Source organism: Alternaria hordeiaustralica, assembly GCF_023758085.1.
Source record: "Alternaria hordeiaustralica strain BMP 2776 chromosome Unknown scaffold_1, whole genome shotgun sequence".
Taxonomy (NCBI): domain Eukaryota; kingdom Fungi; phylum Ascomycota; class Dothideomycetes; order Pleosporales; family Pleosporaceae; genus Alternaria; species Alternaria hordeiaustralica.
Window position 1 is genome coordinate 2,869,609 of NW_026056773.1, and position 17,043 is coordinate 2,886,651.

The 17,043-nt window shown below is 54.0% G+C and overlaps 6 protein-coding genes across 6 annotated transcripts; 4 read left to right on the forward strand and 2 right to left on the reverse strand.

The window, feature by feature from the left end:
• Positions 1-214: 214 nt before the first annotated feature.
• Positions 215-1,466, forward strand: J4E84_000894 (uncharacterized protein; the record flags this gene model as incomplete). The annotated part of the gene is made up of 2 exons (XM_049383529.1): positions 215-222; positions 350-1,466. The coding sequence occupies 2 exons, from the start codon at positions 215-217 to the stop codon at positions 1,464-1,466; spliced, it is 1,125 nt and encodes a 374-aa protein (XP_049249047.1).
• Positions 1,467-3,337: 1,871 nt separating this feature from the next.
• On the forward strand, positions 3,338-3,880 carry J4E84_000895 (uncharacterized protein; the record flags this gene model as incomplete). Its single annotated transcript, XM_049383530.1, has 2 exons — positions 3,338-3,762; positions 3,814-3,880. 2 exons carry the CDS (start codon positions 3,338-3,340, stop codon positions 3,878-3,880), a joined length of 492 nt encoding a protein of 163 aa, XP_049249048.1.
• Positions 3,881-4,615: 735 nt separating this feature from the next.
• J4E84_000896 (uncharacterized protein) lies at positions 4,616-8,292 on the forward strand (the record flags this gene model as incomplete). Its single annotated transcript, XM_049383531.1, has 8 exons — positions 4,616-4,693; positions 4,758-6,846; positions 6,896-7,105; positions 7,525-7,590; positions 7,638-7,700; positions 7,750-7,778; positions 7,835-8,071; positions 8,125-8,292. The coding sequence occupies 8 exons, from the start codon at positions 4,616-4,618 to the stop codon at positions 8,290-8,292; spliced, it is 2,940 nt and encodes a 979-aa protein (XP_049249049.1).
• Positions 8,293-8,744: 452 nt separating this feature from the next.
• J4E84_000897 (uncharacterized protein) lies at positions 8,745-11,025 on the reverse strand (the record flags this gene model as incomplete). The annotated part of the gene is made up of 3 exons (XM_049383532.1): positions 8,745-8,957; positions 9,012-10,604; positions 10,774-11,025. 3 exons carry the CDS (start codon positions 11,023-11,025, stop codon positions 8,745-8,747), a joined length of 2,058 nt encoding a protein of 685 aa, XP_049249050.1.
• A 1,100-nt stretch (positions 11,026-12,125) lies between these two features.
• On the forward strand, positions 12,126-15,578 carry J4E84_000898 (uncharacterized protein; the record flags this gene model as incomplete). The annotated part of the gene is made up of 1 exon (XM_049383533.1): positions 12,126-15,578. One exon carries the CDS (start codon positions 12,126-12,128, stop codon positions 15,576-15,578), a length of 3,453 nt encoding a protein of 1,150 aa, XP_049249051.1.
• A 476-nt stretch (positions 15,579-16,054) lies between these two features.
• Positions 16,055-16,789, reverse strand: J4E84_000899 (uncharacterized protein; the record flags this gene model as incomplete). Its single annotated transcript, XM_049383534.1, has 1 exon — positions 16,055-16,789. One exon carries the CDS (start codon positions 16,787-16,789, stop codon positions 16,055-16,057), a length of 735 nt encoding a protein of 244 aa, XP_049249052.1.
• Between the last annotated feature and the right edge of the window lie 254 nt (positions 16,790-17,043).

Genomic DNA, 17,043 nt, shown 5'->3' on the forward strand with positions numbered 1-17,043 from the left:
CTCGACTTTGCAAACAGTCCAGGCCGTCCTGCCTCCTCAACTAGCAGAAGGGTCAGTAACTCCCTTTAGAACACTCTGTAAGTACTGACATGCTGTACTATCAGACTCTCCACGGGCACTGCAGTGACAGTCACGGGAAAGTGGACACCCTCACCAGGCCAAGGCCAATCCCATGAACTTCAAGTCAACCACGTGCGAATATTGGGAGAGAATGATGCCACAGTAAGTCAACATGAGTGAGCCTCGGAGTCCTGCCCGATGTCTGATCTGAATCTTAATTCCAGACCTACCCAATCCAGAAGAAATACCAAACGCCCGAATTTTTGCGCACACTCCCACATCTCCGAAGTCGACTACCAATTAACTCGCTTCTCTTGCGGCTGAGATCGCTAGTCACTGCACAAGTGACCAACTACTTTGCGGAACATGACTTCATTCAGTGCCATCCACCAATCATCACCTCCTCCGATTGCGAGGGCGCAGGAGAGGTGTTCACTGTGGCGCCTGGAGCACCTTCTTCAGCAGACAAAAGCTCCTCGAATCAGGTCAAAAAGCAAGAAGACATGTTTTTCGGTTCCCCCAAGTATCTGACGGTCTCCAGTCAGCTTCACCTAGAGGCTTTAGCTCAGTCAGTAAACAAGGTCTGGGCCTTGTCTCCAACATTCCGAGCCGAGAAGAGTGATACAGCCCGTCATCTTAGCGAGTTCTACATGCTGGAAGCAGAATTAGCTTTCACAGAGGATGTGAATGTCGTCATGGATGTTGTGGAAAATATGCTGCGTTCCGTTGCGTTGAAATTACAAGAGTCGGTTGTAGGTCAAGAACTTCTCGAGGCACGAGCACGAGACCAGGACCAAGAGAGCACATCCGTGTCGCACACTGTCCTCGCACAACGGTGGCAAGGGCTGGTAGCGGGGCCATGGCCTCGAACCACCTATGCGGCCGCAATACAACACCTTAAAGACGCAGTGGCTCAGGGCAAGGCGGATTTTGAGTATGCACCTGGTCATGAAGATGGTCTCCAGACCGAGCACGAACGATTCTTGGCTGAGAGCTTGGGACGCGGTGGACCCGTATTCATCACTGATTATCCACGTAACATCAAGCCTTTTTACATGGCGCCGTCAAATGACCCGACAGCTGACAACCCGGCCACCTCGACCGTCGCATGCTTCGATCTCCTTGTACCTGAGATCTGTGAACTGGTCGGGGGCTCTATGCGTGAACATCGACTAGCAGAACTCTTGCAATCCATGGACGAACACGGTCTTCAACAAGCGCCGGATAGCACTACCGACGCATCAGACGGCTCCCTGCAGTGGTATGTGGATCTCCGCCGATACGGCAGTGTACCGCATGGAGGCTTTGGTCTAGGGTTCGATCGACTCCTGTGCTACCTCGCTGGTGTATCTAACATCAGGGACGTAGTCAGCTTTCCCCGGTGGTACAAGCGGTGCGAGTGTTGATGCGCAAACAAGATATAAGGACCTCTGGTATCCCGGATCACGGCATCGCCAGCTGGTCACGGACGTGGCATCTCGTAACGTGGCATGGCAGAGGGGCTGGATAGCATTGCTTGTTGCAGCACATGAAGACCGCGCGTTCATTGTACTTGTACGATCAGCAGCCGGCTGTACGATAGCTGCTCATTCTGCTCGAATCTGGATGGGATAGCCTCGGACCAAGGCACCGTGAGCTATCTACGAGAAATGGCTCCGGATGTCCAAATTTCCGTGTGTAGACTTGCCCTATTATTCAGCTTGCAAGGCGGCGTGGAGACGAAAGTTCGCCGGTTGTCCATTTGTTATCAAACACTGTGCTCAGTGCACCTAGCGAGCTTTGCAGGTTAAGCTCGGGCATGCACTATGCAAACCATCCCAAGATCGGACATTATTCAGCATGCGAGTCTGGATGCGCTAATCGAGACTTGCCGACTTTGCGGGGTATCGTGAGCAAATTCAAGCTTTGCGAACAACGTGTAGACGAGTGGCAGCGGACCAGACGTGTGTGGCGGGCTCGAGGTGCGGGCGGAGATGATCAGATAAGATATACCAAGCACCTTCCCCCTCCCACATCCGAGGCACCTTGGCCGAGTCTAGCTATCGCGTTGATGATGTACTTGATCTCCGCGGGCACCTGTCACCGATTTACGGGGCATTTGGGTAGGGCGTCGCGAAAATGTGCCGTGCGCCATGGCAAACAGCCTCAGGATGAAAACTTCGCTGGCATACCAAGTGGGATGCGCATGCGCAGGTTTGCCATGGAAGCTCCGGCATCGCTGGTGGAGGCATGGGTACGCAAAGGGCAGATAGCAGCGACTCAGCGAGAGTACCCAGTCGCGGGCGGAATTTAGGTCTGACGTCTCGGCGTTCGGCTGAAGTCATCTCGCGCTTCCGTTAGTTGCAAACAAAAGTAACAACTTCAATTTCAGACCATTGCCCACTCACCACAGTCGCCCCTCTGCATCGACGCGCGGAGGCTCTACGTCCACCCCAAAAACAAAAACCCTCTCAAGTCGCAAACCTGGAATCCGCGGCGCCAGTAGCCGGCCGACTTATGGCCCCCAATGATCGGCCATCAGTTCCTATCGAAGAAGAACACGAGTACAGCTCCATTGCACTGCCGCACATGAGATACACCCGTCGCTGACTTGCGCGCAGTTATGAAGCGCTCCCGCCCAACTTCTCCCTCACCGCCAACATGCTTGCGGGCGCATTCGCAGGTGTTGCGGTACGTCTCCGAGGTCGCCGCCGTGTATATATCCCGACTGACCCGACGATAGGAACACTCGGTGATGTACCCCGTCGACTTGCTCAAGGTACGCAGCTTCCCACCAAGCTCTCCATGCACTGCCGACAGCGCGCTGACTCCGGACAGACCCGCATGCAGATCGTCAACCCGTCGCCGAGCGCCATGTACAGCGGTATCTCGAACGCCATGGTCACTATATCTAGAGCGGAGGGCTTCTGGTCACTGTGGAGGGGACTGTCGAGCGTGGTAATGGGCGCAGGTGGGTAGTGCCAGGCGAGCAAGACCGGCAAGGAAAACTGACAGAATGCAGGTCCCGCGCACGCTGTCTACTTTGCATCGTACGAAGCTACGAAGCACGCCCTGGGAGGCAATGAAGGAGAGAGCCACGAGCATCATCCTCTCGCGGCAGGTGCGCAATACCACGACCACACCAATGCGGGAGCAGCTACTGATCATCAACAGCTGCTAGCGGTGCCGCGGCCACCATCTCCAGTGATGCGCTGATGAACCCCTTTGACGGTAAGACGCGCACCACGACCTCGCTCCGCGCCTACTGAATCTCGCAGTCATAAAACAACGCATGCAAATGCACGGTTCCATCTACAAGTCCGTTCCCCAATGCGCCCGAGAGGTTCTCCGCACTGAGGGCGTGGGCGCATTCTACGTCTCATACCCCACTACACTGTGTATGACGGTGCCATTCACCGCACTCCAATTCATGGCCTACGAATCGATGTCCAAGGTCATGAACCCGACCGGCCGCTACGACCCCTATACGCACTGCTTCGCCGGAGGTATCGCCGGAGGATTTGCAGCGGGGCTCACAACTCCCCTCGATGTCATCAAGACGCTATTACAAACACGCGGCAATGCTCGAGACGCAGAATTGAAGAATGTCTCCGGCCTAATCCAGGCAGCCAAAATTATCCATCAAAGGGAAGGATACAGGGGATACTTCCGTGGTCTGAAACCCCGAATCATCACCACCATGCCAAGCACGGCAATTTGCTGGTAAGTTTTGAGCTTGGACACCGCAACCGGTATTGATCTGACACTGCATAGGTCCGCATACGAGATGGCCAAGGCTTTCTTCATCCGGAGGAGCACCAACTCATCAACGGCCATATAACAGAGAGACAACTATTTGACTGATCTTCTTTTGAACCATTACGAGAGCCCTCTGATTCCGCGATATGCGCATTACCCACGGAACGATATACACGCAGTGTCGCGGAGAGTAGCGACCATGGCAGTATTGGGCATCCAAGGCAAGGTCTAGCATTGTGTGGCGCGCTGGAGGAGCATAGGGCTGCGTCGCGACGCTTCTTCACTGCCATTGTATAGTCATAGAGGCTTTTGTGGAAGCCGATCTGGCGGCGTACTGGATGCTTGGTTATGCGAGCACACGACGGCATGCGCATTCTTGTATCATATAGCAAATTCAGTGTCGGCGTCACTCAAGACCCAAGAACATTTTCGCTCTTCAGCCCAAACAAGGTGCGTAATCGATAACAGCCGGGCGCGAAGAGCAGCCCCACTTGCACATGCGCCTTCCCCGTGGCTGTGTGAGCACGCGTATCCTGGGTTGACAGTATTACCTTGTGATCTGATGTAATAGCGCGAGAGAGAGCGTGCCCAGTTGCGTAGAGGATGCATGGATGCGTGAGGACCAAGTCGTCTTCCATGGTCGTCGCTGCTCAGCCTTCGCGGTTGCGAAACGCAGCTACCTACGTCACACACCCGCGCGAACTAAGACCGGCGACGAATCTACAAACACGAGCCCGAGACTGGACGCGAGACACCTATTCCGTCCTCCACGCCACCCCCCGCGTGAATTGGGCGCATCATATACATGTTTTCCGCTATGCGCGCCAACACGACGCAGAAAGCCTACGACGAGGCTTTCCTAGCCTGCTCGACTGCGGTCTACTTTGAGGGCCAGGTCAGTGCCCAACCACCCGCCAAGTGTCGCATGTGCCCAGCATCACTGACAGAGAGGCATCTAGAACAACGAGAAAGAAGCGCTGCGATCATGGAAAACCGCCCTTGACCACATCTACTACCACAACGCCCGTCGCAACCCCTCGACCTACCGCCCCGCGTCCGAAACAGAGAGGGCACTGATCGAATCGCTACGCCAGTTGGAGCTGCAATGTAAAGAGCGCGTGGATCTGTTGGAGGCGCTGAAAAAGAGTCGCAAGGAGTCGAAAGAGAGCCTTGCCTCGCTCTCGTCAGACAACGATGCACCCACACCACCACCCCACGGCGTGCCCCTATCGCAAAACGATCCAAGCGCATCTACATCATGGCTCGGAGCCGGATCTATACCACCCATAGAGTACACAGATCTCTCAAGGCCGCCAGCATTGCCATACCGTCCGGCGATGGCGCCACGGAAGAGCTCCGGTACTGGCTCCATACGGGACAACAGCTTGACCCAGACTCGGAGCGCATCGACGCTATCCCCAGGACCAGTGGGAGATAAAAAGACACGTACACCATCCCCGGAGAAGAGTGGCAGAATGCTACGGACACTGAGACCTGGGAGAGAGAGCAAGCCATCTTCGGCGAAGTTGCCCAACACGTTGAGAAGTCGACCGGATGCTTCAAAAGCGGCTACCCAAGCGTGGAGTGTCAAGGCGACGGCATCCTCCACTCGGCCGACATTGGGGGCCCCGAACCCATCGACCAGTTCTCTTACACCCTCCGCCCGCTCGTCCCTCGACAAGCCGGCTGCTGAGAGACCGAGTGCTTATTTTCCGAAACCCGAAGCACAACCGCCGCCTGCACAAGCACCGTTCTACTTTAGAGCTGGCGAGGGGTCAGCATCAACCGCATATGCGGTTCCACCACCTGGTGGTGAGACTGATCCGGGGCCGGTCAAACCTGCTACAAACGAGCGAGCAGCGCCAGCAATACCCCGAAAGTCTGTGGGTTTGAGTCGACTGAACAATGCGCAAGGGCCCAGTACACCATTACCATCTTACCGAAAGGAGTATCCCAAGCCCACACCGGACCCTCGATCTCTTGCCGCGTCTGCTGCAGCCCATTCGTACGGCGACACTGGGGGCGAGCGAGGTGGAGTGATGTGGGATCCGACGACAAGGAGACTTGTACCGAAACCCAAGAGCAATGACACACAAGCGCGAAGCAGTTCAGAGCAGGAGGACTCACCTGAGTCTTTATCACTGGAAGAGGACGGAGATTTGCTCAAGCAGAGGCCACCTCCAGTACGGAAGGGCAGGGCTAGAGGCAATTCGATGCGTGCAGAACTACCAGATACCCCAGGCGCGGATAGTTCTGAGGCGGAACTGGAGCCAGAAGAGACGGATGAATGGAAGCGCAAAACGGATGAGATCATGAAGAATTTGCCACGGGGCGTCGATAAGCAAGCAGCACAGCAGATATTAAACGAGATCGTGATACAGGGAGATGAGGTACACTGGAGCGACGTATCAGGACTTGAAGTTGCGAAATCCGCCCTGAAAGAGACGGTAGTGTACCCGTTCTTGAGGCCTGACTTGTTTATGGGTCTGCGAGAACCTGCACGCGGCATGCTCTTGTTTGGACCCCCTGGAACTGGAAAGACGATGTTGGCCAGGGCAGTTGCTACAGAGTCAAAGTCTACTTTCTTCGCCATATCAGCTAGTAGTCTGACGTCGAAGTTTCTGGGCGAGTCAGAAAAGCTTGTTCGCGCCCTTTTCCAGCTTGCAAAGATGCTGGCGCCATCAATCATCTTCGTCGACGAGATCGACTCACTCCTCTCGTCGCGTTCGGGATCCGGCGAGCACGAAGCATCGCGACGCATCAAAACTGAGTTCCTTATTCAGTGGTCCGATCTGCAAAAGGCAGCTGCCGGGAGCGCGGTCACGGACAAGGACAAAGAGAGGGGCGATGCAACTAGGGTTCTCGTCCTTGCAGCAACAAATCTGCCGTGGGCGATCGATGAAGCAGCAAGACGAAGGTTTGTAAGAAGGCAATATATCCCACTGCCCGAAGATTGGGTCCGGAAGCAACAAGTCCAGACGCTATTGAGCCACCAGAAACATGAGTTGAGTGACCGCGATCTGGATCGTTTGGTCAAGCTCACTGAGGGTATGTCGTAACATTGAGGACCTGAATCGCAATGCTAATCTCTTTCTAGGTTTCTCGGGTTCCGATATAACGGCGCTCGCGAAAGACGCTGCAATGGGCCCTTTGCGCTCGCTGGGTGAGAAGTTACTTTCCATGACGATGGACCAAATACGACCGATACAATATCAGGACTTTGTAGCTAGTCTGCAGACTATCAGACCGTCTGTAAGCAAGCAAGGACTGAAGGAATTTGAGGATTGGGCTACACAGTTTGGTGAACGTGGAGGCTGAAGTACTAATTAACGGGCTGGCACTGCGCCTGCAGTAACTAATCAAGTATTTACATGAGTATGTGTATGGTCACAGTCTCAATTCCATTTGCTTCAGTTGCCCTTAGCATGCTCACCCCACCTGCCTGGGTCGAGGATGGCTCCTTCCGTCCGGAGTGTGCCCGTGACTTAGCGCCATCCCAACATAGGCGCATCTCACATCCAGCGACGCGTTTTTCTTCCTTCAATCTATCTCACCATCGCTACCGGAGCAGAAAATGGCACCTCGCAAGAAAACAGAAGAGAAGGCCACAGCCAACGAGGCCGCAGATCTGGTGTTGGAGTATCTTCGTGAGTCACTCACTTCACCTCACATCTGAGAGCTCAATATTCGCACCGCACCATGTACTCAAAGACTAATTGGTCGCAGGCAAGCAAAACCGCCCATACTCGGCTATCGATGTTTCGGCGAATCTACACAACAAGGTCACAAAAGGTTCGTTGACCTTTCACTCTTATCCAACAACGACTGATTCAGGGCAGCGTCTGCGGCAAAGATTCTGAAAGACCTCCACGAACAGAAAGCAATTGAGGGGCGTGCCGCTGGTGAGTTTGGCCGAGCCTGTCTCCAATTCATATCAATTGACAATTTCAGGCAAGCAAATCGTATACCACGCTTTACAGGTATGATTCCATCCTTTCTCTTACTCAGCATCTGCTCAGATCTGACCCACCTGTAGAACGCAGCCGAAGCATGCACCACTGAACAGCTCGCCGCTCTCGACGAAACCATTCTCGATCTCCGCACACAAACCACCACTCTTGTCGCAGCCGCAAAGAATCTCCGTGGCTCCTTGTCCAGTCTCAACTCCACGCTCAGCACGGCAGATCTTGTCGCCAATGTCAACACTCTTGAGACGGAGAAAGAGCGGATCGAGTCTAGACTTGATGGACTGAAGAAAGGAAAGGCGAAGAAAGTAGGTTCATTGTACTCAAAGTGGTATATGCGTGTTTGTGCTAACTCTGCAAGGTCACCCCATCAGAGCGAGAAGCGATTGAGAAGGAGTGGAAGAAGAGCATTCGTGTGGCAAAGAAGAGGCAGAAGATTGTGACGGAGATGTGGAAAGAGATCAAGGAGAATTTTCCTGATCCGCAAGAGAGAGAGGACCAGAGGGAGATGTTCGACCTCGATGGATGAGGGTCTGCTGCGCTGTCAGAGTGGCGTGAACGATGCTTAGGTACCATGTGCTGGCTATGTTGTACGATGTTAGATGTGAGCACACCAGGACGATGTAGTGAAGTCAGATAGTTCAGGCTCAAGACACGAACTACTTGAAGACATACAAAAGTGTATAAAACTTGCGTATATATCATTCACATCGTGCTTTGAACGTAGCTAAAACGCCTCCAACGCCACTCTGGCAAACCCGCAATGATGCGAACCAAAAAGCGAACAAGAGATGAGAGGTTAGATCCCAATGGCAAACAAGCGCCTTTACAATGCAGTGCAGACACCAATGCATGAATTGCACGAAACATAGCCTGCCAGGCCAGCTGGCGAGCCTACAGAGCTACCAAGACTGCGCAAACAACATCCCAATGCAACGTGACAGAACGCAAACGGCATCATGATGCGGGTAATTCGACAACTCAAGAGCGCTGATAGGAAAACGAGCTACGGAGGTCATCTCTGATCTCCTGCGACAGATTATCGTCGGCGTCGATGTGGCTGGGATCCTGAGCACGCGCCAATTCTTCGAGGGTTTTGGCAAGGGCGGCGCCTTCGGTGCGGCCGCGGTCTACGTTGACGAGCATCATGATGGGGAAGGGGAGGCCGACTAAGATGGCTAGGAACCAGAAAGCCTGTAGTTGAAATTAGTATGAGGGATGAAATTCTGAAGTGTTGAGCAGACTTACCGGTCTAATCTCGCCATAAGCATCAGTGATGGCGCCTACGATAGCAGGACCAAAGACACTGCTGCCTTTATCCGTAATGGCGTATAAAGCGTAGAAAGCGGCTTCGTAGCCAGGAGGGATGAGTTCGCCGAATAGAGCACGGCAGTAACTGCTGAGACCGCCAAGGACAAAGCCGTAGACTGCACCTAGAGGGTACATCTCCCACTGCTGCTGCAAACCCAGGTATCCTAAGCGCTGGACTGCTGGTATATACCCTAGAAGGCCGTATATTGGAATTACTTCAAAGAGCATGATGCAGAGTAGGATTGTTTGTGTTGGCGACAGGCGGAAGAAAGCAGACAGCCGTGACCACAGGAAGGCGCCCAGAACGCCGAAGACTGTTGCGATGACATTTATTAGGGCGAGCATGGCGTACGACATGCCTAGCGTTGTCTTTGCGAAGAGCACTGCTGTACCGGATACAGTGGCAATGCTGTCTGAAAGTAGGAACCACGCTGCGAGGAAGAGTAGTACATCCTTGAGATGTCGCGCGTGGGTCGCTGTACGGCCAAGGGATTTCCACGAGTATGCAAAGTACGCGAGGGCAGTGCCAAAGTTGGAGGTTTGCGCACCGATATGCAGAGGCGGTCCTGGACGGGGACGCAGCCAGCGCGCTGTCGGTAGTGTGAAGACAAACCACCACGCGCCGATGACGAAGAGGACCAGGCGGAGGCCAAAGTTGGAAGATTGGAACGCGATGACGATGAGAATACCGATAGTCTGCACAAGCAAAGCAGCAATGTAACCGATCGCGATGCCGTAGGACGAGATCTTGGTTGCAAGAGCGAGTTCCACTGAAGGAGCGGACCTGCTTCTTGCCCTCGGGATGGTCAGATCGGCGGCTGAAAGGTTACTCGGCAACAGTGCGGTTGTCGCATCAGCGACTTCGTCAAGGAGGCCTTCTCTTTGTCCAAGCTGGTTTGCGTATTGCGCTCCTCGTATAATATTCTCCTGCGTTGGAGTTTCACCTCCTCTCTCGTCGTCTTCTTCTGTCTCCGCCTCGTCTTCCTCGTCTGCGTACGATTCGTCGGCGATGGAGTCGGCGTACTTGACTGTAGGGTGGAAGCGCACCATTAGCGGGAGGAAGCTGTTCAATAGTACGAAGCTGGCACCAAAGCATGTATTTGAAATGATTGCCAGCACTGCGCCTAGCAGGTACACCTTGGGTACCACTGGTAGGAAAAGCATGGTCGCGATGCTTCCAATAAATGCGAACCATAGGAGGAAGGTCTTCCTGAACCTCCCATGATCCGCTGCGCCGCTCATGCTAATGATCAGCAGAGCTTGTATGAGGACCGATATGCTGAAAGTGTACATGGCGAAGCTCGCAGTATTGATCTCGATACCGAGGATATGAACGACGCATTGTCCCTTTTCAGGATTCGGTTTGAATAGAGCTTCTACGGCGTTGGTGGAGAATGATGGGCCTGGATGGACGGTAGGCTTCGTGGCTTTGCACGGTGTGGAAGGATCGGATAACAAGACGCCATTCTCGCGCGCGAGTTGCTCGAGCGTTACAGGTATAAAAGATCCGATACCGCAAACAACAAAGACCTGGGGTGGTTAGTGTCGGTGCTCGCGTAGTTTGTAACCTTGGAAGCTTGACGAGGCGCGTCAGAAGCAGCATCACGAGAGAGACACGCGCACAGCTTTGCGATGTTGAAGCAAGCTTGCAAAGGCCTGAAGCAGATTGGGACGGTAGTAGGAAGGAAGGATGAAGTACCTCGGCAGCCCATCCATACATGTAAAAGCCGCGGAGCTCCTTGTCGCTGGTCAACCGGGTGTCTTCGCCCTCGTAGTGGGGCTGCGAGTCGTGGGACTCCATGTCGAGGCTCTGGTCGGAAGAGAGGCTCTGCTCATCGTCTGCCTCGTTGGACTGCGATATGGACGGCACCGAAACTTTGGACTGTGAGGATGCATTGCGCGCAATGGTCGGGCGCTCATAGGGCGGGAGCTCGGGCGCGCGAGGTGACATCGAGCGATTGGAAGCAGTCGTCCGCAAAACAGGGTCCTGCGCTAATCAACGGAAATGCGTCACCGCAACTGAGACATGATGAAGGATCGAGGGATAAATGCGACAGCTGACCGGGCTGCTATTCAGGTCGGAGGGCAACTTCTAGTGGGCACGCTGAGGTCAGGCCCAAGCTGGGGAGAGATGTGGAGTTGTTGGGGTGGCAGCGGATGATCCCATGGGCATGACCTGTGAACATCTGATAAAGCGTCTACTTGCAGTAGAGGCTTATCCGAGAAAGACATTGGACAAGGCGCTTGCGCTCAAGCTCGCATCTAGATAGACTACTGGCCGCCGCAGCCGCAAGCTCGCCGAGCCGCGGACAGCAATGCGGTGAATGACTGAACGTACTAGCGATTAAAGTGGCTAGGTATATCGCATTCGCGCGACGAGGTATGCAGTGTCGTTGACGCACATCATAGACAAGCTGGGCCCTCAACCTTGACTCGGTTGCTGACGCGACCTCAGTGTGTCTGGCGGAGATGCAGGGCTCCATCATGAGCGTGCATGGGTGGAGCGAGAGCCAAGGCGCTAAACCCAATCCGCGCCCTCCCTCCCGTCGTCGGTACGAGAGGCTGCTGATGTTTCAACGACCTCATCGCTGCAACCACTCCACCCGCCCACGTCGCGCGCACCCCATCCACGGCCACTCCGGACTAATTCCCACCGCTCTACGACCGCGACTGCCATCACGACGTTTTGCAGCATTCACAGTCGACGATGCGCTAGTCGGCAGCGCCCCGACCTCGCTTTCTTTCACCTGCTGCATTCGACCAGCGCCCTTTCAACACTCACTGCGCCTCGTGCTATCTCGGCGCTTCCATTCTTACGCCAAAGCATCTGCTTTAATGAGCGCGCCTCACTCCTAACCTGCGCATTTCACCGCCGACTCCACCGCCAGCCCTCTGCACGCAGCCTCGATCACGATTCAAACACCGCGCGGTTGACATTCTCGCGAAAACACCAAGGAAAAAGCGCGACCACACACTTCAAGAAAGCTATAGACGCGCGCAAAACGGGTGCGCAGACGGCGCCCCAGGCCGCGGGACGGAGGACAACGTAGTATGCCAGGCATTCTCACCATGAACCACACCGGGCCCGACTCAGCGACGGCTTCACGAGATGCAGAAAACAGGAAGCGCAGCCACAACGGGGATCTGACCAATGGCGGACTCAATGGCGCGCGAAGTGACACGCCGGCAGGGGGACCTGCTGTTAATGGGGGTCCTTCGCGCGAAACCAGCACCAACGGCGCATCCATGGCAGTCGCAGCAACGGCCGGTCCCACGCTCGAACAATACTCGGATCTGCCCCCGGAGATCGCTCATATCGGCCCCGAGCAGTACATGTCCCTGTCAACACTGCTGTTACGGATATCCCAGGAATCTTACAATGAATTGGAGGAAGTCCTGAAGAACATGGCCGCCATTCAGATAGCGCCAGTGTCAAACGGCGCTCTTCCCAATGGCCTTGGCGCGGCAAATGCACAAGTGAATGCAGAGGCGAACAAGCGTAAAAAGCTGGTTGTGCTTCAATTCGCGCAGGAGCAACGGGCTAAATTCATCAAGCTGCTAGTCCTCACCGAGTGGGGAAAGAAAGCTTCCGTTGACATATCAAAACTCATTGACTTGCTGGCCCACGCGAGTACCCAGGCAGCGCATATGGATGCTGCCGACTACAAACTGGAAAAGATTAAGATTCTGTCCAACAATGCCAGAGAAAACAATCCGGACGTTGCGACCGCCCTGGAAGTGCTATCGACAGGGAAAGCGTCATGGATGCCGAGCCTGGGCTACATACCGCCTGAGCCTATCTCTGCTGAGCAGGCCCTCAAACTCCTTCGGTACATGAACACCTCTCTCTCCATACGCCTCAACGTACACGAAAGCCTCCCACGACACCTCCAAGACTGGCGTGTGCACTCTGGACGCGCAACTTTTGTTGTTGCTAATGAGCTGGAATTTGACGTCATGTCTTTTGTAGAGGATGCTTCAGAACAGTGGTTTCTCATCGATCTCCGGTTGTTGTTCACTCCTGCACCTACCATTACCGTCGGTAGCCGTTTCTTCATGCAACTCAAGCTGCAGGCCGACGTAGTTCTAAAGGAGAAGGGTCTGACCGGCCTTTTCGACTTCCTGAACAACTTCGTTCTAACGCACAAGATCTCAGTGCTTCGATCGCAGGCTGTTAATCTCGTTCGAAGCGGCTGGGCTGGATCTCTCAAGGTTGAGCCTGTGCATCGCTTGCTCGTCGTGTCTTATTGGACTGATAAGCCTGGAAAAAAGAATTGGATTGAGATTGGCGTATCGAACAACAAACCAAAGAACGGCAAGGTTTCGTGGAGAGGGCCTCCCATACCGTCGCTGACAACGCGCTGGTTCCGCCAGGGCAAAGAAGTGAAAGATGTCAAGTTCCATTTTGACTGGAAGGATCTCTCCATGGAACGCGTTATCAAGCAAGTCATCGCACGCCACACGAGTGATATCTTGCGATCCACAAAGGAGAGTTTCAAGTCTGGAGTGACGGCGAACGCACATCTTTCCGAGACCGAACCTGCAGACTCTACACTCAACGCATCGCTGGGTACGAAATCTACATCAGTTACCCTATCACTAGAGTCGGTCACTGGTAACTACATCCTGCGACCAGCTAGCGCACTATCAGCGCGAGCGGAGAATGCTTTCAACCAAGGCAGAGAGCCATCACAGATTGCTCATGTAATGACGCAAGTCCTAGCCGGCACATTGCTCAGTATGATTCAGAAGAACGCACAACAACTCGGCTGGCAATCGGTCGCAAGACAGGCTTTGAAACAGCAGGTAGTGTCGGCTGCTGTCAAATTGGATGTCATCTCTTCCACGCTATATTGCCCTCGCGGCTGGACACCAAACTGGGCATTGGCAGCGGTAATCGACTCTTCGGGCGAATCGTGGTGGATCTTTGAAATCGGATCTGGTGGAAATAGCCTCGAATACGCTGAGCAGATCAAGTTGGACAGACCTGATGGAAGCTCCTTGTCCATCAACCGCAACACCTTGGCAAGTCTGGAGAGGGTCGCTGTGCAGCTTCTGTCGTTCCGCGTCACAGCTCGCCAACTAGAAAAGGAGAAGAAGAATTTCAGTTTGCGACCTGAGTTAGGGCAAGCAGGCTCATTCGTGGAAGCTGGTTGTGTTCCCCGTCGATGGGTGCTGCATGTGCAAACTCCGGACCTTCTTGTGCCCCAAGCAGACGAAGACTCATGGCTTGAATCAGACATCAAGATTACATGTGAAGGCTTGAAAGTTGGGGGTCAGGACGTCTGGCACATGGCTGTTGGTAGAATGGTCAAGTCTGTTGCTGCAGACATGCATAAGCTCATGGCAGCTTCACCACAGACCGCCTTCAAATTCTCAGAAGATGGCAACTTCCGGATTCTTCTTGCCACGCCCTTTGGGCAAGATATCCTAGGAGAGCTGCGAGCACGATTGCGAGATGTTAACCGTCTTCGTACCTTTGCCAGTACCCTTCAGAAGCGTCAAATGCGGCTTTCGTCCTCCTCCTTACAGCGCGTACAGTTCCAGTACGGTCCATCGCCATACTCTGCAACTGTCAACTTTGGCGCTGAAAAGGAGCTTACCATCGAGCTGTCTCATGACAATCCGCACCATCGGATTCTCCATCTGCTTACTGAGATCGCCAACGATCGGTTGCCTGCCTTCCCGACCACGGAGGTCAGCGATGTCGATGGCCTAGATCGCTTCTGTACGACTCTCGTCGCGACCCGGCCCCTCTTCAAGGCCCTGCGCGAAGTCGAGGAACGATCTCCAGGCAACTATAGTAACCCCGCAATTCATGTTCACTCCGTCCTCAAATACCGACTCACCTATGACAATCCGGTCTGCACTTTCGACGTGCGCCTTCAGCCCAAAGATGACCAGGTGTACTGGTTCATCGAAGACAACTTGCGTCCAAAGGATCCTCCAAATCAAGCCACAAATCTACCAACTCCCGAGCGTGCACCTGGTCATAGGCGTCTCGACAACTTACAGGCCAAGCTGAAGGAACTCTTCAGTGGGAAGGGCTCAGGATGGTTTGGTACCCGAACCGGCATGGTGGCGCACTTGGACGCGATCCCTGAAGCACTACTCAAGCTGGATGAGTGTGTTTTGAGTTGTAAAATGGCAGGAGGTTATGTTGCACCTCCACCACTTGAAAAGCCCCCGCAACAAGCGCAGAACCAGGGATCTGGTCCAGGACAGGCGCCTGCACAGGCGAACGGAAACCAACAGGGAAACCAGCAGCAGCAGGCTAGGATGCAACAACAGCAGCAGCAAGCGCGCCAGCAGCAGCAAAGACAGGCTCAGGCGCAAGCTGGGAAACAGCACCCGAACATGCAGCAACATCCGAGAAGCCAACCTCCGAATGGCAGACCCACGCAACAGCAGATGCCAAACGGCCGTCAGCAACAACAGCAAAGTAGAGGCGGTCCAGGAGGTCGTCCGGGGCAGTCCAAAAACGACGTCATTACCATTGATTAGAAAACCTTGGGATGAGACCAGCACACCAGCTGTAATTGCGTTCATTCCATTCACGATTTGTGTACAATGTTTTCTTTGCACGTTCTTCACGTTTTTCTAGCATTGGGTTAGCGGGACTACGGTATAATTTGCGCTTTCAACAGGTTCTGCTGTCTTGCGGTTCATGGTGGGATTTCCACCGGATTATGTATTCTATCTGACATGGACGCGAGGTCGGCTTTATCGGCGGACGATTTGGGCCCGCGCTTTTCTTCTTTTGCTTCGTAGCTTGTATGATCCTTCTTTTTATACCATGGTGGGAAATTTGAGACGAGGGTAGACATGAACAGCATCACGCCATGGCTAGATGTGAGCTCTACCGATATAGATATCAAATGCATAGATGCTACCAAAGGTCTATTATACTCAAGCTGGACGACTCTTATGCACCGCAAAGTACGCTAAATGATCACACCCAATTCTCCTTTTCGTCAGCCTCAACCAAGTATGTGGCCTTGTCTCATGGGAACACTCCGTGGACGAGACGGTCCTCGCCTTCGTCGCCTCCACAGCCAAACCGCAATTCCTATAATTGCCAAAAGCCCTGCTGCACCACCGACCGCGATGCCTATTATTGCTCCCTTATTCAGCGCGGAAGACTTTGAACCATCGGTGGTAGCAACATCCGTAGTTACTGTGCATTCTGACGTGCAAGACGGCGTTGCGGCCGGTGTGGTCGTAGCATCAGAGGAGGTGGAGACGGTAGGAGTGGGTGTAGCCGCAGCAGCGCCAAAAGTGCTAAGTGTCCATTCCCCATTGCCCGAATCTCCTTGCGCGAGAAATGGCTTCAGGCTCCCATCTTCGACATCGAGATAACTCTCTGAGCCGGCGCGGCTATTGCTGACTTTGACACTTCCGTCGCCTTGTACTTCCAGTCGCCAGTACTGTGCATCTATGTTTTCGTTGGCGCGGAAACGCAAATCTGTTGTCTGGCTTCCTTCGTAATTATACGTGCTGAGAGAGTTGCCGTTGCCTTTGTCTTCGGTGTGCAGGCGGTAGTAGTCGTCAAGTTCGGTCTCTTCGAAGTACCATAGCTGACTCTGAGTCGTGTCACTTGAGATGGACTCTAGAACGAGGGTGTCATTGTCTGGGGTGGATGCGAGCGCGTTTTCTGACCCGAACTGTTCAGTTTTGATGACGTATCTTGCTGACAGATTGATGAGGTCTGTCATTGTGAGATGAGGAGACCTGAAGGATGGACACGAAGAGAGAACCTTGTCGTCTTCTTGATATGGTTTTGAGGCTGCGGCTCTACCTGCTTAAAACCTAGGTAGCTAGGCTCCTTTAATCTACAGTAAGCCACCACACAGCGACCGGGCTATGCTTGGTACTGGTGTGCTTCGCAAATAGGGTTGGCGCTTGCCAAGAACGCCATGCGTCTGCCTCGTTCCCTTCTCGCTCTTCAGCTCCGCGTATCGGCATCAGG